This window comes from Neomonachus schauinslandi, chromosome 2 (genome assembly GCF_002201575.2).
Source record: "Neomonachus schauinslandi chromosome 2, ASM220157v2, whole genome shotgun sequence".
Lineage (NCBI taxonomy): Eukaryota > Metazoa > Chordata > Mammalia > Carnivora > Phocidae > Neomonachus > Neomonachus schauinslandi.
Genome location: NC_058404.1, coordinates 143530046 through 143557248, shown reverse-complemented (window position 1 = coordinate 143557248; position 27203 = coordinate 143530046). Strand labels below are relative to the sequence as shown.

General features: G+C 43.2%; 1 protein-coding gene and 1 non-coding gene across 2 annotated transcripts; both read left to right on the top strand.

Moving 5' to 3' along the window:
* The first annotated feature begins 5994 nt into the window (after positions 1-5994).
* ODAPH (odontogenesis associated phosphoprotein) lies at positions 5995-12386 on the top strand. Its single transcript, XM_021702287.1, has 3 exons — positions 5995-6061; positions 12049-12184; positions 12329-12386. Exons 1-3 carry the CDS (start codon positions 5995-5997, stop codon positions 12384-12386), a joined length of 261 nt encoding a protein of 86 aa, XP_021557962.1.
* Positions 12387-15993: 3607 nt separating this feature from the next.
* TRNAQ-CUG lies at positions 15994-16066 on the top strand. The gene has a single exon. It is a non-coding gene; the product is annotated as a tRNA-Gln (tRNA).
* The last annotated feature ends 11137 nt before the right edge of the window (positions 16067-27203 follow it).

The following is a 27203-nucleotide window of genomic DNA, read 5'->3' as shown; positions in this document are numbered from 1 at the left end:
CCCATGACCCCCCACCTCTCCTTCTAGTAACTGTGCCCACCTGCCCTTCCCCAGCCAGCTGACCCACAGGCTGGGCCACCAGAGTTCTTCCCTGGGTTGTTTCTAAGTGGGGCTATCAGGGAAGAGCCTCTTTCCTCACAGACTGTTAAACCAGAAGGATATAAAACAAAAGATGCCATTAAAAGAAGAACATAAATGCACTAATGAGTTAGTGAGTAAACGAATGAATTTTTGAAGCAATGTAAATACACTGAATTAGAAGAAAGAACATGAATTTTGAAGTCGGGAAAGTCCCGGTTCTGAATCTCTACCTTACCACTTAATATTTTTGAGTCTATGAGAAAGAAACGTAACTCCTCTTGAGTCCTACATCACCTCCTCATAAAATTATTGGCAGGGGGAACACCACCTAACACAAACCAGCTACATGGGCCCTTCCCCTTAAGTCAGTGCATTATGGAACCCTGAAATCAGACTCGTGTTCCCAAAACGCAGTGAGCCAATCTCTGAGTCAGCAGGTCTGATCCGCAGAAAGCTTTATTACCAGAAGGGCAGCCCAACGGGAAGGCAGGGAATCAGTCCCAAGTCTGCCGTGCCCTGTTGGGCCTAGGAACAGTTTATGTATGATTAGCAAAGTATGCAGTGGTTAGGGCAGGAACCGAATGGGCCTGGAAACTTCTTGAGGAGGTGGTTGAAACTTCTCCAGGTTACACGCCCCTCCACATCCCGGCACCAACCAGGGGTCCTAGTTCCTTACCTGTTAACCTCATGTCTGATATCGGTTCTGCAAGACGGACGTTATCAACCTGCATCCCTCCCCTGGTCCCTGTAATTTACTTCAGAAAAAAAGGACAAAAATGGGGCGCCTGAGTGGCTCAGTCGTTAAGTGTCTGCCTTCAGCTCAGGTCATGATCCCAGGGCTCTGGGATCGAGCCCCGCATCAGGCTCCCTGCTCAGCGGAGAGCCTGCTTCTCCCTCTGCCTGCCGCTCTGCCTACCTGTGTTCTCTCTCTATCTCTCTGTCAAATAAATAAATAAAATCTTTAAAAAAAAAAAAAAGAGCAGTGACCCAGAGCCCTGAGAGCTTTCCTGATGTTGAGAATATGGACATTAGAATCTCACTGATTAGCCTTCAACTAAATGAAAAAGTGATGATTTGTAGATTTTTTGAAGTATATGACTGCAAAGATTTTTACCAAAATCACCGCGTTTGAAATAAGTTTTCAGAAATATTTCCTTTTTTTAAGGTAAATAAAGGCTTTTTGCAAATTAAGCTAACCTCACAACAGCTTCACTGATTTTACGTGTTGTTGAACACTTGGTTCCACTCAGTATATAGGATCCAAATAAAATATGGCAAGACTTAGTAACTATATACATCACCAATAAAGAAGTAAGTTAGAATTTTGTCATGGGACACCTGGGTGGCTCAGTCGGTTAAGCGTCTGCCTTCGGCTCAGGTCATGATCTCAGGGTCCTGGGGTCGAGCCCCACATGGGGCTCCCTGCTTCTCCCTCTGACCCTCCCCCTGCTCGTGCTCTCTCACTCACTCTCTCTCAAATAAATAAAATCTTTAAAAAAAATCCTGTCAAATAAGAATACTATGAAATTTTTTAAAAATTCTGTTCCTTTTGATCTATCAGCTATTGGGTGCTACCGGAGATCTTAAGGTCCCTAATTTGGTCTTCTGACCCTGTAGTTTTGGTCTTGAAACAACAGGACTGGAGGTTTGGCCCATCCTCCTAGGTCTCCATCAAGGCATTTCTATGTTAGTACTGGCTCGAGAAGCTTGAAAAATTAAACTGGTGAGGAGAGGCAGAGCAGATGCCTTTCAACCCTACTTCAGCTACCTGTGCTTCAGGATGAGAGCAGTCTTACTTGTGTCGAGCAGAGGTTGGGACCCGGCTCCTTGTGAATATACTCATCCCTACTTCTCGAACTCACTTTGACCGAAGGGAGGAAATTGGCTTTGCAGGTTGGCAAGATTTTGAAACTGATTTGATCACCCATGGTGGGCAAAAAGTCTTTCTCTTAATAAATCTGTTTCCATTGTGGTGTTCTTTTTAACTGAAACTTTGTCCTCCTCTGTAGCAGTTTTCTAAAGGCTCAAAGAAATGATCAACCCGCTTCAGATGAGGTTGCGCTATACGTTATTTTTTTTAACAGCAACACTCTTGGCTCTTGGGGCCAGAGATGACTTTGTCGTGGGGCACTGTGACAACAAAAAAATGTCTCTAAACATTGCCCGATGTCCTCCATGAGAGGAGGGAGCAAAATCCCCTCCAGCTGAGAACCACTGACCTATACAGATATTTTCATTCATTCCTTGGAAGAGCAAGACAAGGTTGAGGATTAGAAGCAGAGAGATATGGTTGTGGTTGGGATCTAAGTTAGGGACTGATGGAAGATAGAGTAAAGCCATTGATGAAAATAAATCAGTAATACAATTTTGGATATTCACCTAAGGAATTTGGATTTTGTTTTTTAGGCAACAGAGTATCATGAAAGGATTTTTAGAAAGAGAGTGATATCATCGGATTTTTGTGTAAAGAACATTTTCTTGATCTTAGAATGAGAGAGGATTGAAACGACAGTGGCTATCACAAAACTCTGACATGGTAACCATGTGAAATCCAGCCTCAGAGGTGGAAAGGAAGTGACAGCCCCGCCTGCTGATGGAGCTGACAGGGAGGCTCTCAGGACGCGTCATGCCCACCTCTTCTGTATGCTTTGAGTAGTTCTTTGGTTTCCATATCAACATCACCATGTGTGGCTTCCTTTGCAGGTTACCTTTTCAGGGTATTTTCACTTTATATATCCTGAGTTTGTTTGGTTTTTAGTCTTATTTGCCACAGGCTCTAGCACACACCACACCCTTCTTTGCCTGTTTCCTCTTCACATGGGTTTACGCGTTCAAAGGAACATCAGGGAATCTGATCCGCCAGCTCCAGGGCAGACCTAGCAGGGGAGCTTAGCCCCATTTGCATGAGTATCTTTTAAGTCTCCCAGAAAAATAATAGAACAAATTTAGGGTCTGGTGGTTAGATGCCATGCATTCAGAATTAATATTTTTTCAAAGAGAAGGGGGCAGAGTCAGCAGCCTAGGTCCACCTCTCCATAGCTTGTTCCTGGTGGGCAGGAAATTCATCCAAACAGAAGAATAATCTATAGTGTAGAGCACTACCTGAGACACTGGTTGATTATGTGATAGACAAATCTACCTGTCGGCTCTTCTCTCACTCCACTTCTCTCTCGTTCCTTTTGATATTATCAACAGAACAAAGGTTTTGTTATATACTTGAAAAAAAATTTGTTCCTTTTGAAGCTTCATTACTTTATAAATTTTAGGACAATAGATGCAAACAGGGGGAAAAAACTACACCATTTTGCTTTTGTTATTTATTTTCATGAACATTTAAGTGGAAAGCTCATCAGACATCCAATACAGAAAAGAAAGAGGATCAGAAGAAATAACACAAATCTCCAACAACTAAAAGTTTGGTTAGTGGCGCCTGGGAGGCTCAGTCAGTTAAACGTCTGCCTTCAACTCAGGTCATGATCCCAGGGCCCTGGATCAAGCCCCACATCGGGCTCCCTGCTTCTCCCTCTCCCTCTGCTCCCCAAACCATGTTCATGCTCTCTCTCACTCTGTCTCTCTCTCTCAAATAAAAATATTTTTTAAAATAAATAAAAGTTTGATCAAATAATTTACAATAAATCCATAAAACGGAACACTAGGCAGTAGGTAAAGAGATTACATGGATCTAATTTGATTGGCAAGGCAATGTGTTTCCAATACAGGGGGCAAAGTAGCATATGACATGGGGCTATGAGCAAACGCCAAAAAAGATTTCTTGAGACGTTTTCGGTGCAGACAGGTGGTTTTATTTTAGCACGGGGACAGGACCCAGGGGCAGGAAGAGGTGCACTTTTGCTGTGTGAAGCTGGTGGTTATATGCTTCATGCTCAAGGGGGAGGGAAATTGCAGGGAGTATTAGATCATAGATGTCTTCGTCGAGTTTCTACTTGTAAAACTACTTTCGCAAGATTTCTCTGGAGTTTATCATTCAGCTGGGTATTAGCTATCAGTGAGATGTGCAGACAGTCATGAGACCCTTTAAGAATGTAGCAGCCAGCAATATTTGATCCTTATCAGAACAATGCAGGCTATAGGTCAGCTTTCTGGGCTAAAGGTGAACATTTTTCTGCCTCTGTCCCTCATCAATATATGTAATACTCACTCACGTAAAATTATAGATGTTTCTCTGCTTCATAACCTCCAGTACTTCCTCTCCCTTAAACCTCAAAACCCCTTATTGTTATTCCCTAGTTAATATTTGATGTCCCTGCCAGACCATAAGCTCCATGAGAGCAGAACCCCATCTTTTAGCCCTGGCACCGAGACCAGTGTCTGGGATGTGATGAATGCCTTGAGCTAAGGAACTGAGCTTGTTCTCCATGATCCCTGCTTCCTTTCCAAACTGCTGACGAACGGTCCATCTGTCCTAGAATTTTGCCTAGGATCATTATCAGGCCTGTACGATTTACCACTTTCTAGTTTGTGATTCTTTGCATTCTTACTCATTTTGGTCCTCAGTTTGCATGGTCTCCCCCGTTAGATTGTTAGCCCTTCGGAGCCAGGGACTGGGTTCTGTTTTGCTCTTCCTGCAATGCCCAGGAAAATGTTCTGCTCAAAGTGAGGCCTTTTGAGTGACTGAATGATTGGACAAGTATAACCTCCTAAGAGAACAAATTAAGAATTGGAGTCACTATAATTTAATCACAGCCATAACCTCTCCCTTCCATGGGCCAGGCACTGTGGTTGGAGCTGTAGGTCAATCACTTCTTTTATTCAGCACAACAATCCTCTGAGGGAAATACCCATTTTACAGATGAGGCACCTGCGGCTTCAAGTCTCAGAGACTCACTCTTGGTCACGCACATAGGAAGAAAAGGCATCAAGATTGGAGCCAGTTATGGGGCACCTGGGTGGCTCAGTCATTAAGCGTCTGCCTTCAGCTCAGGTCATGATCCCAGGGTCCTGGGATCGAGCCCCACATCGGACTCCCTGCTTGGCGGGAAGCCTGCTTCTCCCTCTCCCACTCCCCCTGCTTGTGTTCCCTCTCTCGCTGTGTCTCTCTCTGTCAAATAAATAAATAAAATCTTTTAAAAAAAGAAAAAAGAAAAAAGACTTCTTAAAAAAAAAAAAAGATTGGAGCCAATTTTTCCAACTCCAAGATCCATGCTCTTACTCACCTGTGGCCATCCCCTCCCATTCCCTCCAGACAGACAAGAGTTCTTCTCTCAAGAAACAAACCAGGCACAGATGTATCACGTCCATCATAGGGGCAATATGATGAATCAGAAGGAGCCCTGAAAGGACAACTCAGTTAATCTCCCAAATGATTCCTGTTTGTGTAGACAGTGACCATGGCGGCTGCTCGACAAGATAGCTTTCTGACACCGCTGCCCTTGGTTCCTCGACAAAAGCAGAGAAGAGAAGAAACAGCCGTAAGCTCTGATCCGAAGCCTGAGAACAGCGTCTTCAAGCCACCCGGGGCCGGAAGCCTTTGGATAATGTCCTCCCCATCCTGTTCAGCTTTTTTTGAGTAAGTAAACTACACAGAGGGAAGCACTGTTGAGTATTTCCTAGAGAGACACTTTCTCTTGCAGAGGGAGGCCCATAGAGCAAGTAAAGAGAAGACGCTAACGGGAGAGAAGATTTGAGGGGATTAAAAGGATAGTGAGGGCGCGGTTCTCCACAATCTGACTCCAAGGACAGAGGAATGATGTTTGGCTGTCATTGCAAGAAGCTTCTGGTTGATAAATACTGCCTGGAATTTCCTTGCTGATTTCTCACCCTCACACCGCAGGCCCCGATCCCTGTGGTCCACTATGCAGATGCAAATTACCTGAATCAGGCTGCGGGTGACTCACCGACCCCCCCTTTAAAGCAACCTTGGGTCCGGGGCAGAGACTGTGCAGGGTGGAAGTCATGGCTCGCAGACTCTGCTTCTCCTACTGGCTGTTGGTCTGCTGGGTGGTGGTAACTGTGGCAGAAGGTAAGGGTTTTGTGTTTATGATCCTGTGGGTCCCTAATTAATAAGTTGTGCGAAAAGACAAGATTTGGCTCCATGACTATATCCATATCCATAAATTGGAAATCATTTTGTCAGCTTCCATTAGCTTGTGTGATTAAAGGAGAAAGAAGCTAAAATTTATCATCTGAAGACCTTGATCCTACTCTCAGCCCTAACTATGTGACGTTAGACGTACTTAACCTTTCTGGTATCAGTCCCCTTGTATGTGAAGTGACGGATAAGGATAATCATTATGGGGGTTATGAGGACCAAATGAGCTGTCATGCCAGAAAAGCTCTTCAAGCTTAAAACACTATACTAGTTATTACTGTTGTAGAGGTAACAATTTCCACCCTGAATTACAGCAACATCCTTCTTGTTATCCCCAGCAGCACAGTAATTTGCATATGGTGGCTGTTCAGTCTCTGTTAAGTGATTTAATTAATCGCAACTAGTCAGCTGAATCTTGGTGCTACTAAAGTGAGCATAGATTTCTTTCTCTAAGATTATATTAGATTCTATCTCTTCACTGCTCCTATTCTCTTTCCTTTCCCCCATGACAAAAATTCCCAGGTGTCCTGAACTTTAAAATTGGTCTGCAAACCCCTGGGGGAAGGAGAGAAAAGGCTAGGGAGGAGAGGATAACGAGGAAGGAGGGGAAAAAATGCTGGGGGACCTGGGTCTAATGTTGTTTCACAGTTCACCTTAGTTCCAGAACTAGATACTGTTCAGGGAGGCGAGACCCAGGATCAAACCAAGTCCCTGAGGGCTCTGCAGGGGCTCAGCCAAACCCTACTCATCCCCCAACACGTTCTTTGCTCCCCTCCCCCAAGGCTGGGGGTGAGACCACCAGAGATCACCTTGCCCAACCTCTGCCCGAACTCTGGCAATCAGAGGGCGATCACACCGCCCTGTTCCCAAGACCAGACCCCCAACCACCTGCGGAATGTCACATCTAAAAGAGGCTTTGTAAAATAGAACTAGCCACCTGACATCTTTCCAGAAAGTGAAGCACTCTTCAGGAACCTTTGTAAATATACAGCTGAACAAGTTCTAATGGGATTATAGGTTTATTCACATCTAAAAAGCACCAATTAAAAGGTGAGATTTGACTTCTGGATTTGGCTCATGCTTCCCCACCATCCGGCAGACTGGCATGGGAATCCTTCAAATGTAGCTTCGCTCTATCCAAGCAGCCTCGGTGCCAGTTCGCCGCTCACTTACCCGGGCTGCGGCGCCGCCCGGTCGGGCCGTGTGCGGGTGTCCAGACTCGCCCTGTCGTCCTCTCCCTCCTCCACGGCGGCTGTGGCCGCTCCCTCTTGCCGCTCTCACCTGTTCATTGCAATTCGGCTTCGTGTGCTGGCGTTTAAACGTCACGATGGTGTTGCCCTCGCAAAGACTTTCTTAAGCCACATAAACGAAACCTTGCAATCTCTCTCCCTCTCTCTGTGACATCTGGGAATTCTTACAGCCGCTTGTACATCATCCGTGACCCGTACCGCATTCTGCTCTGTATCACAGACCCGTGTATCCGCCGCGTCTGCGCGCTTCTCGAGTGCGGGCCTGGGTCTTTACCTACCATCTCTGCATTTGCCATAGCACCTAGCACAGTAGCCTGCACGCTGGAGGAATGAGATGTGAGCACGGAATTGAAATAGTTCTTTCTCTGTAGAATTAGAGATTTGACCAAAATAGCTAATCATTCTGTGAGTCTACAAAAGGAACTCAGTTGCAGTTATTGTGAGTAAATTCATCATAGGACCTATATTCCTTTCCGGTTCAACGCTGAAAGCCCATGAGAATTTTTCTACGATTCCATGAGCCATATAAAGGAAGAACTGCATACTCGAACATCATGTATAAAGATTACTTCTCTTAAAAATCAGTACTGTTCATTACAAACCATTTATTGTCTGCCCAAATAACCACAGACTACAGGTAATTGTGTTTTTTTTTTAAAGAAAAGGAACTTCTCATCCTTACTTAAAAGAAAAAAAAAAGTATTAGCTATTGGTATGCTATGCATTTCATGTCTAGACTATAATAAACCCACTTAAAATTGATTTCCAAACTTCAAGCAATATTTTGGCTTGATTTTTTATTAAACTCTAAGTTTAAATGTAAGTTATTATTGAAAATTTTCTGGGACTGGAATTAAGTACTCACTGAGCTTCACAAAAATCTACAGAGAGGAACCCTCAACATCTGCCTGCCCATTCATTCAATTTCTTGACTATGTCCTGAGCACCACTCTAAGCCAGGGACTGCTGTGGGTGCTAGGGACAGAGCCGTGACCAACAGAATCAACAGTCTCTGCTCTCATGCAGGTCCTGTTCTAATAACATCTGTAGGCTTTAGTCCTATCAGTAGTGTACAGATTTTATATATAAAGTGTAACAAGATGGGCCCAAGAAAATGGGGCTTGTATTGATAGAATCTTTCCATAACATTCAAGATGAATAATAACACTAGGAAACACCTACTAAATGCACACCGTGAGTCAGACATGTTCTGAGCACTTTACATATCTTATTTCAGATAACACAAAAAGCCAATGAGATAGGGAGTATTATTTTCTTCATTTTATAAATAAGGATAAGGAAACTCAGAAAAGTTGAGGAACCTGTCAATGGTCACAGTTACTAAACGGCAGAGCTCAGGGAGCCCAGTTCTAGAGTCCATGCTTTTAAACACTATGCTCTTCTGCCGCTCAAAGTGTTTTCAATCTGCATGGAAATATTTGACCTACTTTGGTCTGATCAAGGTCGCAGAAGGGTTCTCATCTTTGGCGGCATGTCAGTATGCTACATATTGAAAAGCATTTATTTATAATGATCACATTATCCCTGAGAGGTGGAAAGACGGTAACTTTTGCAATTATAGAAACAGAGATTTCTCCCAATCAATTCAATTCCGCTGCAGGCCCTAGAGATGAGGAGACAGCGGTCTACAGGATGGTCATGTGGATGTTTCAGTGGAGGAGGAATATAACCATGAATAGTAATGACATGACTGATGAGTATTCCAAAAGTGGACCCCCAGGGTGGTATGGAAATATACTGCCAAGGGCCTTAAGCCAGCCTCAGGGTAGGAAAGGCTCCCTGAGGAAATGAGGCATGAAATCTGTGTAGGAGTTAGCCAGGCAAAAAAGACAGGAAATGGCCCTTAGGCTTCTGGAACCAACTTGGTAAAAGCTCAGGACCATTGATGACTTTGCCAAGGTAGTTTTTGTGGAGTAGAGAAAGCACAGTCAGATTCCAGTAGATTAAATGTGGGGGGGAGGCGTGAGAATCGAGCTGGAACTGTGTAGACTTCTCTCTGGAGAGAAATAGGAACCAAGGAAGTTCATTAGCAGATCACTGAAGTTTTCTTTCTGAAATATGAAGCTAGGTAGTCTACTTAGAAAGGTAGAGAGACTTTTGAAGAGAATTCTTCAAATGAATGAAGAAGAATGAGAATTTTGAAGAGGCTTTGAGGAGAATGTCAAAGGTTTAGAAGACAGCGGGAATGGAGCAGAACAAGGAGAAACAAAGAATGGATGAGCAGCGTCAACGCAGCCAGAGTTGGAGACCATGAATGGCATCAACCTCCTTACCCAAATGTGTGGCCTTACCCTGTGACAGTTTCCCAAATCAATCCCTGTGGTTCCCACATTTTACAACACTTGTGCTGGCCAATCAGTGACCTGAAATAGTCATCATGTGTCTAGTTCACCGGAAGAATGTAGTTTTATGTGGTCCTGCCCACATTCTTGGGTTGGTTACTGGGACAAGCTTGTATCTTGATCTGGAGACCTTGGAAATTCCCAGAAGAGAGCGCTGAACACTGCAGGACATCCCAGAATTAGAGAAAAGCTGCCTAGCAGGTTCTAACACCCCATAGTCAGCAGGAGGATTTGGTGAGTAGCCTCAGGTTTAAGAAATGAGATGAGCACAAGGGGTGGGTAGTTGGTTTGTTTTTAACATCTGGAATACAGCCTGAGTAGCAGAGCTCAGGCCTAGCTAAGTCTGATCTGATAACAAAAATGTCAAGATGGAGCTTAAGAATAAAGCTAGTTTCTCCGCTAAGGACTGGATTCTCATCTTACAGAAAGTTTTCATGTTACAAAGGTTCAGAACTGATCTGTGTAGGAGGAAAGAATGAGTGATGTGGGATTTAATCATCTTCTGTGGTTTGAAACGTCTTAATCTAGTTTTAATCATAGGATTTCAATACTCAGTAGCCTGGGTGGGTATGGAAGAAAGGGTCAGTATTTCATTCAGAGTAGACACCCATTCAACTAACTTAAGAAAAGAGTAGAGTAGAGCTGGAGGTAGAGTGATTACTAAAAGGATATCTCCATGAACCTTGAGCACACCCAGGCTTCAGAGGGATCAGAATATATATATATATATATTTTTATATATATATATATGAAAGAGAGACTATGTTACCACATAGTCTCTTGTCTCTCTTTTTCGGGCCTTCCCATGTTATAGCTTCTTTGGAAAGACTGGCTTCTCTACTTACTCAGCATTCAACTGGCCAAAACCTAATACTCCAGTCCCTGCCCTGCACTTTCTACTAACATCTTCCACCAACTGAGTCTCTGTTGAAATTCTCAAATGAGAATCTGATTGGTCACTGGTCAGCCAATGAATGAGCTGAGTGTCTATCAGCAGGCCAATCAGCCATAGCCAAGGATATGTAGGACCGACCTTTCCAGAGGTTGTGGGTAAAACAGAATCTCCAGAAGGAGCTATGAACACAAGCAGGCAATAGGCATATCCTATACAACCAAGAAATCTGGATTAGGTTGTTCCAAAATTAAAGGGAATCTAGCTCTTTTGAAGCACTTCAGTACTCTCAGCTTCCTGTAGGAGTTTGTTTTTTCATCGTTCACACTCAGCAGCCCATTCCAGGCCTGTATTGTAAGCCTCCAAGAAAATGAAGGAATAAGTTTCTGAAGGGAAGCTTACTATTTCACAGCCAAGTCAATTGCATGATATAGAGAAGGGTCTTCTCTCTAGAGAAGACCTTGAGACCTTGACACTTGAGCTTGATCCAAATTTCTTCTCAGAAACGAATTTCATCCTGGTTCTCAGTGCTTGTTCCCCTTCCTCTTTAGGGAATGATTTCACTGCTAGGTCCAGTGAAGCGCACCTTTGGGATTAACAGCCCTCAGGAAGGGCGGTATATTTTTATTTTCTTAACATTAACTCTTTTTCTCTACTGAATTTTCTTTATTCAGTTATAATTTATGAACAATAACATAGACAAATCTTAAAGGTACAGACTGATCACATTTTACATATACACATATATGTATGTTATATACGTACACATGTGTAAATATAAATATGTGTGTGTGCATGTGAGTGTGTGTGTGTGTACCTCCGTATCCATGTGACAACCCTCTGGATCAAGATCTAAAGAATTCTACTTTTTCCACAAAATAAAACCTACCCTAACTGTAAATTAGTTACTTTTTCTGCAATTTTTTTAACCGTAGATCAGTTTTTTCCTTGAACTTACATAAGTGGGATCTTACAGTCTATACTCTTCTGTGTCTAACTCCTTCTGCTCAGCGGAACACCCATGGATGCCCCCGTGTTGTTGTAGTATCTCTTTCTTCTCGTGGCTTCCTTTTCATTGTGTATACACAATTTGGTTAACCATTCTCCTACTGATGGACACTTGCCCTGTTTCCAAGTTTAAGCTAATATGAATCGGGCTGCTATGAACATTCCTGAAGTAGTCTTTTGTAGATATATGCACCCGTTTCTCTTGGATACATTCCCCAGTGTGGGACTGCTGGGTCATGAGGTGTGTCATGTTTCATTCTGTTGGACCTTGGCGGTTTTTTCAAACACACTTTGAGACTTCTCTAGTTCTCTCTCCTAGTCTTTCTGCCCTGCTACCACCTAAAGGATTTCCCTTCTGCTTCTGTGATCAGGCCTGTTTCCTGACTTGCATGTTTCTCTCCGCAGGACAGAAAGAGGGAGTCACCCCTCCTGGAGGCTCACAAGATAATGGAGGTCCTACAGACTGCCAGATCTTTACGCTCAGCCCTCCACCCCCCAGGAGGAATCCAGTGACAAGGACCCAGCTCGTCACAAGGACACCCAAGTGTCCCTTTCATTTTTTTCCATGGCAAGGGCCTAGAGTCCACTTTCGGTTTCCACACAGACCTTTCCTTCCTCAGAAGTGCAACCACCGGTTTCTGTTTCGTCCATTTTTTTGGCCACACGGTCGCCTTACTCCTCATTATAAATATTTTCTCAGGGGAAGACTCTGGAGAGGAAGCTCATCTGAGGAAAGCAGATAGAAAAGAGATGCCCCAAATATGCTGAAGCAAAAGAAGCCAGTGCCTCAGAGAAGACTATAAACAGATTTCTGCTTTCTTCTTCCAAACTAAAACAACTGGACTTGAAGTACCTTAAACACCACAGACTAGAAATTGTTCTTCTTGTCAGCAGGGAAGATATCGGTTTAGAGGTTATTCAGGTTTGCAAAATGGGAGCAATAACTGCATTACCCTTATCCCCAACTTTTTAAGATCACAGGATATTGATGCAAATAAAATCCTAAAATGGGTAGTTCCAAAAATTCCTCTACATACTGAGATGCCAGAAGAATCAGCTGTCTTCTAAATTCAAGTGAAAAGCATTTAAATAAATTGATATAAACCAATGAAGACAATAATGACACCCTTTTTACTCACTGTAAATGCGCCCTGCTCTGTAAGTTTTCCAAAGTAAACTTTAAAGGAAATTGTAGAAAACTGATAGTTTTATTTTATTCTCTATTTGGCAATGGTGTAGCTGGTGGTTATTCATTTACTGTTTCACTGAGGTGTAACTGACATTACATTATATTAGTTTCAGATGTGCAATGTGATGATTCCACATTTGTATATATTGCAAAATAATCACAATAAGTCCAGGTGGCAACCATTACCATACATAGTTACAATTTTTTTTCATGTGAGAACTTTCTAGATCCACTCAGTTTTCTTTTTTCTAAGATTTTATTTTATTTTTTGACAGAGAGAGACAGCGAGAGAGGGAACACAAGCAGGGGGAGTGGGAAAGGGAGAAGCAGGCTTCCCGCCGAGCGGGGAGCCCGATGCGGGGCTCGATCCCAGGACCCCGGGATCATGACCTGGGCCGAAGGCAGACGCTTAACGACTGAGCCACCCAGGTGCCCCTCCACTCAGTTTTCTAACAACAACAACAACAAAAGAATTATAAACATTAAAGCAAAACAAACTTACAGGGAGTCTGAGAGAATACCTTGAAGATATCATAAACCAAACTACCTACCTTAAAAAACTATTTTTAACGTAATATCTAAAGTTACTTTAATGGTGACTTTTTAAGCAACCCCCTCCTCTCTCACTGTTTCTCCCATTATCATCATATGGATACTAGCTTAGATTACATAGTTCCCCTAAAACTCTCGACACGGGTCTAGGCCCAACAGTCTGATTAGAAGTTTACATGGATGTTCTGGTAAGTCTAGAGCTCCACAGACGTAAGTTCACTCAGCTATAAGAACCCGAGGGTGCAACAGAAAGAAGAAATCCCACTGACTGCATTCGTTGGCTATCACTGTAGCCATTCCGTAAAATGCTGCCTCCTGCTCGTGCCACTCCCCTTGCCTGTAACACAGAAACGGGGCTTTTGCGTATGGGGTCAGTGGTTACAGCTGTCCCTCCCAGGTGCAAAAGTTGCTGCGGTGCAGGTACTTCGACAAAGGGAAAAAGGGGACACAAAGGCGTGAGGGCGCTGGGAGTGTTGCCTGGGGAATGGAGGGACCGAGAAAACCACCATGCTGTTTTGCTATATGAAAAGATAAAAAGGAAGAAAACAAATTATTTCCTTCACTCACTTCATAGCAAACTTGCTTATAAGGACAGATATTTGCTGCAAAATTACAGGCTTAAATAAAACCTGTATTTGAAATCCTTGCTAAAAAACTCGTATTTTGTAATGTATTTGCTCTCTCATTTGCTTTCTTTCTGATTAGTGGGGCATAACCAGAAAAGGACCAATCTAGGGGCGCCTGGGTGGCTCAGTCGGTTGAGCATCCAACTCTTGATTTCGGCTCAGGTCATGATTTCGGGGTTGTGGAGCCCCAGGTCAGGCTCCACACTCAGCATGGAGTCTGCTTAAGATTCTTTCCCTCAGGGGCGCCTGGGTGGCTCAGTTGGTTGGGCGACTGCCTTCGGCTCAGGTCATGATCCTGGAGCCCCGGGATCGAGTCCCGCATCGGGCTCCCTGCTCGGCGAGGAGCCTGCTTCTCCCTCTAACCCTCCACCCTCTCATGTACTCTATCTCTCTCATTCTCGCTCTCTCAAATAAATAAATAAATCTTTAAAAAAAAAAGATTCTTTCCCTCTCCCTCTGCCCCTCCCCCCACTCATGTGCAGGTGTGCTCGTTCTCTCAAATAAATAAATAAAATCTTTAAAAAAGAGAGGGAGGGGGGAGAGAAAGAAAGAAGGAAGGAAGGAAGGATGAAAAGGGCCAACCTTGGGCAAACTTGAAGACAGGGAAAGGTTCGTGTTTGAATCTCACCTCCCTTTCTGGACCCCCTCTATTCCAGCATGCTCCCCGCCTCCACCGCTCGCTGCTCACCTAGGTACTCCATGTGCTCACAGGGCCACCAGCTGCCCAAATGAATTTGCTTGGATGGGGCTTTCTCTCCCCAGACATTAGAACTTCTGCAATCCAAGACTCAACTGCTCTGAAATCTAGTCCATGAAGACCTCACTGGTTGATAATATAAACCTCAGGAAACCAAGACAAACTGAAGCTTAGCAGCTTCAGTCCTTCACTCACTGCATCTGTTACAGAAAGCAGGCTGCTCCTGTAGGGTTTTGTAACAAGGACTGTTTTCAAAATAAGTCTGGGTGTAATTGCATCATTCCTCACCCTTGAACATGCATAGAGTTGCCTATATGAGAAGTAGCCTATACCTGTAATTAAAAACACATGCCTTCATGACTTTAAAAAAAATGCATCCTTCTGCCTAATAAATTGTTCTTTAAAAATACAGTGATGGGGCGCCTGGGTGGCTCAGTTGGTTAAGCATCTGCCTTCAGCTCAGGTCATGATCCCAGGGTCCTGGAATAGAGTCCCTGCTTCAGGCTCCCTGCTCAGTAGGGAGTCTGCTTCTCCCACCCTCACTGACCGTCCCCCCATGCTCTTTCTCTCAAATAAATTAAAAAATCTTAAAAAAATATATATAGTGATGCCGGGGCATGGGCTCTGACCTCCACAGGGAGTATGCTTAGGATTTTCTCTTCCTCTCCCTCTGCCCCTCCTCCCACTCCCCCACTCCTTCCCCACCCCCAACAAATAAATAAATCTTTAAAAAAAAGTGATGCCTAGCAGGTGTATTGACTCAGGGGGAGAATACTCTCCATCACTAATACTTCAAAGTGAATTTATTTATCAGATATGTTCCTCTTCGGGGCGCCTGGGTGGCTCAGTCGGTTAAGCATCTGCCTTCGGCTCAGGTCATGATCCTGGAGTCCTGGGATCGAGTCCCACTTTGGGCTCCCTGTTCAGTGGGGAGCCTGCTTCCCCACCCCCTCTGCTGCTCCCCTTGCTCATGCTTGCTTGCTCTCTCTGTCAAATAAATATATAAAATCTTTAAAAAATATATATGTTCCTCTTAGAATATAGGTGGTATTTGCTGCTTTTGAAGCAGTGGAAGGGTGTGATAACTGTTGCATGCATCTTTGCTTTGTGGTGTGAACAGCTATGCAAGTCTAAAGTTCCAATTATGCTAAAGAGGCATAACCTGAACCTAATCATCAGACAAACCCAGACTGAGGAACATTTACAAAACACCTGCTGTGTAATTGTTAAAAATGTAGATGTCATGGTAGACAAAGTTTAAAGGAGATTCAAGAGATATGAGGGGCACCTGGCTGGCTCAGTTGGCAGAGCATGTGACTCTGGATCTCAAGGTAGTGAGTTCGAGCCCCATGTTGGGTGTAGAGGTTACTTACCTAAAATAAATAAACAAACAAGATTAAAGAGACAAGATAATTATTTAATTATCTTTAATTAAACTTTAATTATTTAATTATTTAATTATCTTTAATTAAACATGTGGTCCTAGAAGTGGGAAGGAGAGGAGAGATTGCCAGAAATTATTGGGACAACTGGCACAATTTTAATGTGGACCATGTGTTAGGTAATAGCCTTTGTCAGTGTTAAATTTTCTGAATTTGACAATTATGTAAGAGAACATTCTTACATAAAAACATGAAGTATTTGAAGGTAAAGGAGTATGATTTCTGCAACTAAATCTCAAATTATTCAGGAGGCAGCCAAACCAGGAGAGGAAGAACACGCAGGCTGCATGGGGTTCGCTACTGAATGACTGGTTTGTGGCACATTAAAACGCTGGGGTTTGCTAAGCTCCTGATTAACAATGGAAAATTTTCTGTTCTCTTTCAGAGAGCTGACTTATTTTATAAATGTTACCTTTTGGCATCCGGAAACTCACTCGAGGAGGCGTGTTAGTTTGCCGGCACCGCTATCACGAAATGCCACCGCCTGGGAGGCTTAAGCAGCGTGAATTTACTTTCTCACCGTTCTGGAGGCTGGAAGGCCGGAATCAAGGTGCCAAGAGGATAGGCTTCCTCTGAGGCCTCTCTCCTCGGCTTGCAGATGGCTGCCCTCTGCTGTCTCTTCACATGGTCTTTCCTCCGGGCATGTGTGCCTCGTGTCTTTCCCGTGTACGCAAATTTTCTCTCATTTTTTTTTTTAAGATTTTATTTGTCAGAGAGAACAAATAAGCAGGGAAAGTGGCAGAGGCAGAGGGAGAAGCAGACTCCCCGCCAAGCGGGGAGCCCAATGTGGGGCTCGATCCCAGGACCCTGGGATCATGACCTGAGCCGAAGGCAGACGCTTAACCGACTGAGTGACCCAGGTGTCCCCAAATTTTCTCTTCTTAATAAGGATACCAATCAGATTGGATTGGGGCCCACTCTAAAGTCCTCATTTTAACTTAAATCACCTCTCTAAAGGCCCTATCTCCAGAGTCACAGTCTGAGGTACTGGGGGTTAGCACTTCAACATATGAATGTCAGGGGATAAATTCAGCCCCTACAGGAGGTATCCAATTTTGATAACAGTTAACTACTAAACTCCCAGAACAGCTGCATGATCTAGAGAAAGCTGGCTTTGATTCTAAAGAGTATTACAATGCTCAAGCCCTTTTAGACATAAAGAAAAAAAGAGAGAGAGAGAATCAGCACTTTCCTGTTTTAAGCACAGAGCATATATTTGACTTATTTTTATGATAAAATGTAAGTAAATATCAGGTTCCTACTAGAACCTCCAACCTTGTTCTAAACAGCAGAGAGACGAAGGAACCCAGGACGGGAGGTCTGTTGCAAGAGGAGACACAGCTGAAGCAATGTACTGGGGCCGTAAGTTGTATAGACCTCAGCAAGTCCTAGGGTCAGCCAAGTAAATCCGCCGAGTCATCGTGAAAGAGCTCTAAACTGGAAGCACAAAGTCCATCCACAGTAGAATGGCTGGATAAATTGTTATTGTATCGTATACCGCACAGCAAGGCAAAACCATGGATTACGGCTTCACACAACAACATAAATGAATCTCACAAGTTCATGTTGAGTGAAAGAAGTCAAAGGTAAGAGGGAGCCTGCTGGGAGCTGGAAATATTCCAGGTCTGTACATTTATGAAGATTCATCAAGCTCTATGCTTAAGGATTATGTATCTTACTATAGGTAAGTTATCAATTAAAAATCTTTAGTGCTGTAGTGTAAAGGAAATCTGTAAATATATGCTAATTATAATTGTAGAGTTATCAAACAAGCACGCAAATATTCTATTGACTGGTAGTTGGCAAGGTTATATAAAATAATACTTAACTGATAAGTCAGACAAAGACAAATACTGGGGCGCCTGGGTGACTCAATCGGTTAAGCGTCTGCCTTCGGCTCAGGTCATGATCCCAGGGTCCTGGGATCGAATCCCACATCGGGCTCCCTGATCAGTGGGGAGCCTGCTTCTCCCTCTCCCTCTGCTGCTCCCCCTACTTGTGCTCTTCCTCTCTCTCTCTCTGTCAAATACATAAATAAAAATCTTCAAAAAAAAGACAAATACTGTATAATATCACTTATATGTGGAATCTAAAAAAGCTAAACTCTGAGACATGGAGAGTAGAGTGGTGGTTACCAGGGGCTGAGGGTAACCTGGGAAATGGGGAAATACTGGTCAAACTTACAGTCATAAGATTAACACGTTCTGAGCATCTAACATGCAGTATGGTGTTTATAGTTAATAATACTGTATTATAGACTTGAAAGTCGCTAAGAGAGTAGATCTTAAATAATCTCATCACGAAAACCGAACTGGTAATTATGTGACAGGATGGAGATGTTAACAAACACGACAGTGGGAATCATACCGCAATATGTAAGTATGTCAAATCACCATGTTGTACACCTTAAACTTACACAGTGATAGATGTCAATTGTTTCTCAATAAATTGGGGGGGAGCAATATTTCACTGGAACATCAGCTCATAACAGTAAGCAGAAGACTGCATAGTATGTACCAATAAGCGTTTGTCTTTCCCAGCTAAGGCAAATTTAAACCAGAGTAGTTTGAATAGCCTCAAATATAACCCTATACTTCATACAGTTGGTGAGCCAAACAACGACACAAAGAGATTAATACACATTCCAAACAGAAAATATCTCTCACAATTTCAACATTGGAAATGTACAACAAGTGGGGCGCCTGGGTGGCTCAGTCGTTAAGCGTCTGCTTTCGGCTCAGGTTGTGATCCCAGGGTCCTGGGATCGAGCCCCGCATCCGGCTCCCTGCTCCGCGGGAAGCCTGCTTCTCCCTCTCCCACTCCCCCTGCTTGTGTTCTCACTCTTGCTGTCTCTCTCCATCAAATAAATAAAAATCTAAAAAAAAAAAGGAAATGTACGATAAGCATTATTACTATGACAGTAGCAGTTCAATGATTTGTACAGAAGGAACCATAACAAAGTGTTAGATCTGAAACCCCCTGACACAGATGTCAGGTCCTTACAGTGACCTACATGACCTGGCCTCCCCCCTCCCCATCCCCAGGCTCTCTCGCTCTGACCTCATCTCCTACTATTCTCTTCCTTTCTCACTCCACTCAGACACACTGCATTCCTCGCCGATCCTCAAACAAACCAAACACACTCCCTCCTCAGGGTTCTACCCTTGCTGGTGCCTCCTTCGGCAATGCCCCAGATATCCGCATTCTCCACCGGGGTCCTTCCCTCACTTCTTTCAGGACATTCATAAAATACCACTTCTCCTTTCCCTGGCAACCCAATCTAAATATGCAGGCACAGATGCTCTTCCTCACCCAGTTCCCAGCTGTGTTTCTATCCCTAGCATGTATCACATTCAATTACTCTAAATGTATTCCTAGTTATCTTTTTATTATGTCTTTCATATCAGGAAATAAGTTCCTTAAAGGCAGTGATTTGTACCTATTGCGTTCACTCCTTTATGTCCAGGACTTAAAACAATACCTGCATATAGTAGGGACGCAATAAATATTTGTTAATGAACTTTTAAACTTCCTGATATTCAACCCCTAATTGCTTCCAAATCAGTTTCCACATATCAGGAGAAACCTCAGGATTTTAAAATCTCCAGAAAAAAGGAATTTCTATTGAGGAGCAGAAAATAAGGCACATACATTCCTCTCAAAAAAAAAAAAAATTACTGCCACCCATGCATATCTTTGACCTTCTTTTAGGAATTTTAACATGAATATTCCTCTGTTTCACTGCATATAACATTTCTCTCTTTTGGTAGTTTGTTCGAGAACAGGTCGGAATGGCAACCAGAGATAGAGAATCCACCAATTTAATTGCTCACTCATTTTGTAATTTTTTTCAGGCTTTTACTAGCAACATCTATATCTTAAAAAAAAAAAAATCTGAGTCCAGTCCTCTTTGTAAAGTTTTCCTCCATGCTAAGGCAAGACATATAGGTTTCCTGGGAGGGCTAATTATCTGAGATGTCTCTTCAAACTGTTATTCTTTAAATCTCTGTTCACCAGGCAAGAGAAACTGATTTTCTGGCAACAAAATTAATAACACATCTTCGTTCATGTTCTAAACAGAAGGCTTATTACATGTTCTGTACATAGTAAATTCTTTAATTTCTTTAGAAAGGTCTTTTAGAAGCGAGGGGGTGGGGGGATGGGTGAGCCCGGTGATGGGTATTAAGGAGGGCACGTTCTGCATGGAGCACCGGGGGTTACACGCAAACAATGAATCATGGAACACTACATCAAAAACTAATGATGTAATGTATGGGGATTAACATAACATAATAAAATAAAAAATAATAAAATTATTATCATAAAAAAAATTTCCTTCACTTGCCAACCTTCATTCAGAATAGAGGTAGAGTTCATACAGTAATTATAATAAAATTGTGTTCAAAATGTGTTTGAAAGTTCTGCTCCCATATTGGCAAAGTATTTCTTGTTTTCTATAGTTCCTTTTCAGTTTTGCTTGGTGATACTTTTCTCAAATCATCATGTTGAGAAGTACATTAAGGGCTTAAATTTTAGAGACAAAATGGATCGCTTATTTCCCCTCAACAACATGCTCGACACTATTTCAAATTCCGAGTTCTAGTGGACTGACGGCCGACGTACACATACCAGCCCGCGGACACCAAGGTCGCGAGTGTCTGGGCTGTACCAGGCAAACGCCCCAGGCCGCACGCCAACAGAAACACCAGTGTCAGCGCAGACCTTCAAACTTCCATTCATCGTGAGCATCGGCTTACATTCTGCTGCTTGTACAGAAACCGCACGCGAGAATCATGCTTCCAGTGACTCACAAAATGTCCCGAGCCCTCTTTGGATTAGCACTCTTGGAAGGGGCCGGATCGGAACCTCCTGCAGCTCTGCTTTTGCTCTTCTGCTCACATTTCATCACCGTGAGGCAAACTTCCTTTCATAATTCTCCAACTGCTTTTTCTTTTACTCGGGATTTTCGGTGAAGTCCACAAGCTTCCCCACCCAAGCCGGACTCCCGCCAGCCTAGCCCTCCTCCAGCCACTGCTTCTGCCTTCTGACCTCTGAGTCACTAGCCACCTGACCTCAAGGCAGAGCGGACGCAATCTCAGAGACCAGGGCCATCTGCGCAGGTCTCTTCTGCTCCCCTGGTGCTTCTTAAACCCCTGGGACGGGATCCACCGCAGTGTTTAACTATCAATGTCCACTAGAGGGCGCCACTCCGCGGGTTGTACGCGGTGATGGACCATGGATCACAGTTCTCCCTTGCCACCCCTTCGGTTCAAATAGATTAAGAACTCATCAACACTGAGCCCTTAAAATGGAAAAAGACCATGGGCAAAAGGAGCGGATCATACCCCTCAGGTAAAGTTCAGCTCTGGTTTTAGTACTTTGGCCCTTGTGGAGGATATGGCTTACAGGGAGTGCTGAGTACAGTGAGTGGGGCTTTACTGCCACCTCCTGGATCATGGCGTGGCAGCACTGGGCTACCCGGGGCAGAGCCAAAGGAGTGGGCTGTCATCTTAGTGACAAGGATTTAAAGCCAACTGTAGCAACCCCCAAGCTCAGAATTTTCACAATTCTTAAATAATTCCTGTCCGCCCAAACAGAACTGACTTCTCCTTCAACCTCTACCCGAGAAGGGAGAAGTGCTTATCTCTTACCGATTTATTTTTTCTCAGAACCCAACAAAAGAATGAGAACATGACCACCTTATTTAAAAAGACAAGTGTATTTAAAAATACTTTCTGGGGCGCCTGGGTGCTCAGTTGGTTGAGCGACTGCCTTCGGCTCAGGTCATGATCCTGGAGTCCCGGGATCGAGTCCCGGATCGGGCTCCCTGCTCAGCAGGGAGTCTGCTTCTCCCTCTGACCCTCCCCCCTCTCATGTGCTCTCTCTCATTCTCTCTCTCAAATAAATAAATAAAATCTTTAAAAAAAATAAATAAAAATAAAAAAATAAAAATACTTTCTGCTGGCTAGCACTGTGGAAGACAAGCATGGCGGTTCCTCAAAAAATTAAAAAGAGAACTACCCTAAGACTCAGTAATTGCACTACTGGATATTTACCCAAAAAATACAAAAACACTAATTCAAAGGGATACATGCACCCCAATGTTTATTGCAAGCATTATTTACAATAGCCAAATTATGGAAGCAACTTAAATGTCCATCAATAAATGAATAGATAAAGAAGATATGGTGTATATATACATAATGGAATATTATTCAGCCATAAAAAGAATGAAATCTTGCCGGGGTGCCTGGGTGACTCAGTCGATGGGCGTCTACCTCCGGCTCAGGTCATGGTCCCAAGCTCCTGGGATCCAGCCCCGTATTGGGCTCCCTGCTTGGTGAGCCTGCTTCTCCCTCTCCCTCTGCTGCTCCCCCCGCTTGTGTGCTCTCTCTCTCTGTCTGTCAAATAAATAAATAAAATCTTTAAAAAAAGAATGAAATCTTGCCGTTTGCAACAACATGGATGGATCTAGAGAGTAGCATTAGCTAAGCGAAATAAGCCAGTCAGAGAAAGACAAATACCATACGCTTTCACTCATATGTGGAATTTAAAAAAAACAAAACAAATGAACGGGGGGGAGAAACAAACCAAAAACCAGACCCTAAAATAGAGAACCAACAGAGGATTGCTAGAAGGGAAGGGGGGGGGTGGATGAAATAGATAAAGGGGATTAAGAGTGCACTTACCTTGATGAGCACTGAGTAATACATAGAAGTGTTGAATCACTATATTGTACACCTGAAATGAATATAACACTGTATGGTAACTACATGGAATTAAAATAACATTTAAAAAATAAACAAATACATTCTGCTGGCTGGGTTGCATTTCCCAGTACAAAATAATTTTGATCTAAAATATAGCTTGAGGGGCATCTGGGTGGCTCAGTCCATTGAGCATCTGACTTGATTTCGGCTTAGGTCATGATCTCGGGGTCCTGGGGATCAAGTCCTGTGTCGGGCTCCCCATTCAGCTCAGAGTCTGCTTGCCCCTGTCCTTCTGCTCCTACCCCTGCTCTCTCTCTCTCAAATAAATAAATATAAAATAGAGCTTGAGCCAAATTATATTATCTAAATCTGGTGCTTGCCTTTGTTTTCAGTAGATAGGAAAAACATTTTTAAAGGAAAATCTCCAAAACTCAAGCTATAATCTACCTTCTTTTAAAGACCTTTAATATCTTTTATTTACAGGAGGAACCCAAATGACTGATAAATATACAAAAAGAAAAAATACATAAAAATACATGTAACTGGGGCGCCTGGGTGGCTCAGTCGGTTAGGCGTCTGCCTTCAGCTCAGGTCATGAACCCAGGGTCCTGGGATCGAGCCCGCATCGGGCTCCCGGCTCAGTGGAGAGTCTGCTTCTCCCTCTGCCCCTCCCCCTGCTTGTGCGCTTGCTTTCTCACTCTCTGTCAAATAAATAAATAAAATCTTAAAAAAAAAAATACATGTAACTTCAGTAGTAAACAAGAAAATGTAAACTAAAGCAAGATAATTTTCACCCATCAGACTGGTCAAAATGGAATTATTAGTAATATCTAATATGGTCTGGGTGTGGGGAAATAGATTTTCTTACACACTATGGGTATAAATATACACTGGTACAGCATTTTTGGAATACAGTTGGGCAGAATCAGTCAAAATCTAAAGTGAAGCATACCTGGGGCACCTGGGTGGCTCAATGGGTTAAGCGTCTGACTCTTGGTTTTGGCTCAGGTCCTGATCTCCGGTCATGAGATCGAGCCCTTTGTTGGGCTCCGTGCGTAGCAGGAGTCTGCTTGGATATTCTCTTCCTCTGCCCCTTCCCCTACTTGTGCTCTCTCTCTAAAATAAATAAATAAATCTTCAAAAAATAAAAATAAAGCATGCCTGGGTGGTTCAGTCAGTTGAGCATGTACCTTTGGCTCAGGTCGTGATCTAGGGGTCCTGGGATGGAGCCCCACGTTGGGCTCCCTGCTCAGTGGGGAGTCTGCTTCTCCCTCTACCCTTCCTCCCTGGTCGTGATCTCTCTCCCTCCCACACTCAAATAAATGAATAAAATCTTTAAAAATAATTTAAATAATTAAAATAAAATGAAGCATAACTTTTGCCACTTCAACTGTCCATCTCTGGTGAGCATTGTGATTTTTTTCTCCAGCATCCTTTCCACATATATTTCCCTAGCTTTGTAGAAGCCAGGTGGTACCACAGGTAAACTTCATTGGCCTAAACCAATCAGCACCATCCTGTTTCCTTTTGCTCCCATTATTAATTCCAACAAAGGAATTTAACAAAGGCCCAAGCCAATAAGTACATACCATTCCCTTGGCTACAGTGCTTGATTCACAGTGAGCAATATCCAAATTCAGCTTAGGATGAAGTGAAGTTTTGTCTGATGGCTAGAGAAACACACGTCCTCCTCCATAAGTGAATGAAGAAGCACGTGGCTCCAGGAGTCAAATCTCCCAAACTGTATATTATCTAAACAAAAATTTAAAAATTCATTCCAGATCTAAAGAATCATACTCCTGTATTTAACAAACACATATGTCTCTACCATTTATTGAGTGACACTGCGCACGTTCCTTAAACCTTCTAGGCCAAGTACCTTGCCTATAAAATATGATTTACATTCTTTCCTTTGTAGGATTATTATTACTACTGTCACAAAGAAATCACTGTGTTAGGGGCACCTGGATGGCTCAGACAGAAAAGCATGTGACTCCTGATCTTGGGGTTGTGAGTTTGAGCCCTATGTTGAGTGTAGAGATTACTTAAAGAAGGGGTGGGAGGAGAGGAGAGAGGAGGAGGAGGAGGAAGGAGAAGAAATCAATGTGTGAGATGGTGTGGAACTGAAATAGATAAACAACTTATGATTCCCAATCTTTAGAGACACAGACAATTTAGTGGGGGTGGTGACACTGGATTATTGTTCTTGCCCATGTGACTTCAGAATCAGGGCCTGACTCTTCTGGAGGGTCTAGGAACAACTTAATTAACAGCTTTTCTACTAAAAAATATATATAGTGGGGGCAGGAGGAGGACAGATAGTAGGTATACATGTAAGCAAAAGGAATGATGATCCAAGGTAGAGGCTAAAAACACGTTGGGGAGGGAAGTGGCCAATTAGAACACTATTGTCATGGGGTGGAGGGAGAGTTTTCAATTCTAGCAGCTACATTAATAGAGATCATTTTCTAGATCTAGAGACATGGAGATAGCCAAATGGAAATTAACTGACAAAAAAACCTATGCTCTTGACTGATAGGAGATCCTCCCATGAACTAGGGACAGAAAAACATGCTGAATTAAGATATTTTTGTTTCATTTCCCTTATTCTTTCTTATTTTAATTTATGTTAACCAATAATACATTTTCTAAACTTTTGCTAGAACCTTCCTCACTTCTACAGGAGATGATCCTGCATGCCAAAGTAGAACATAAAGGATTGAATGAGACTATGCAATGGCGGGAAAATAAAATTTCACTGAAAGCAAAAGAAAATGACATTTTGTGGATGGGCTGGTAGGGAAAATTTTCTCAGTGTTTATACATTCAACATTAGATATCCACAAACATCGATAAACACAAAGCTCTAAATCACAAGTTACTTACAAGTGTTGGGGCGCCTGGGTGGCTCAGTCGTTAAGCGCCTGCCTTCAGCTCAGGTCATGATCCCGGGGTCCTGGGATCGAGCCCCGCATCGGGTTCCCTGCTCAGCCGGAAGCCTGCTTCTCCCTCTCCCACTCCCCCTGCCTGTGCTCCTCTCTCACTGTGTCTCTCTCTGTCAAATAAATAGATAAAATCTAAAAAAAAAAAAAAAAAAACAAGTGCTGACAAGTGATGTCAAGGTTTGTGGTAAGATGCTTCTCCAAAGGACATGTTAAGAAACAAAATGTAGGGGTGCCTGGGTGGCTCAGTCAGTTAAGCGACTGCCTTCGGCTCAGGTCATGATCCCAGGGTCCTGGGATCGAGCCCCGCGTCGGGCTCCCTGCTCCGCGGGGAGCCTGCTTCTCTCTCTCCCTCTGCCTGCCTCTCTGCCTACTTGTGCTCTCTCTCTATCTCTCTGTCAAATAAATAAAAATAAAATCTAAAAAAAAAAAAAGAAACAAAATGTATGTTAATTACAGTTTCAATTTTTCTCATGTCTGAAGCTATCAAGAGGAAAAATAAGGCCCTCAAAAAGCAGTGAATGAAAAACATAATTTTTCATTCACATAGAGGAGTGTTAAAAGTCCATTACTAATGTAAAAACACAACACAAAACAATAAAGAAAAATCCATTTAGTCCAATTAATGAGGACCAGCCTTAAAGCCTTAGGAGCAGTGACCCTGCTGTTTCTAATTCCCTGCCAGTGGTTCATTTATATTGAGGAGGGCTTAGAAAACAAGTCAATCACATTTTTCAGTCTAGTCTGATTCAGAGTTCACTACAGATTGAGACTTCTACTGTCGCACAACTCAGACAAAAGAACCAATAATGAGCAGCGCCGGGGTGGCTCAGTCGTTAAGCGTCTGTCTTCAGCTCAGGTCGTGGTCCCGGGGTCCTGGGACCGAGTCCCGCATTGGGCTCCCTGCTCCGAGGGAAGCCTGCTTCTCCCTCTCCCAGTCCCCCTGCTCATGTTCCCTCTCTCACTGTGTGTCTCTGTCAAATAAATAAAATCTTTAAAAAAAAAAAAAAAAGAAAGAACCAATAATGAGAGAGTCACATAAGGAAACCCATCTTCTTTGTTTCCATTTCAATAGGAAGTCAGCTATTCCAAACAAGCAAGGGATTCTCAATCAGGAGACCCAAGTTCTAAGCCTCAGTCTGTCACAACTTTGACCAGGTAGTCTTTACAAGACATGTTTCTTTATGACCAGGCTGCTTGTATCATGTGCTGTACAGGAAAATTAACTCAGCAACACCCCCAAAACAAATAATCTGATTAAAATGAGAAGACATTGGGCGCCTGGGTGGCTCAGTTGGTTAAGCGACTGCCTTCGGCTCAGGTCATGATCCTGGAGTCCCGGGATGGAGTCCCACATCGGGCTCCCTGCTCGGCAGGGAGCCTGCTTCTCCCTCTGACCCTC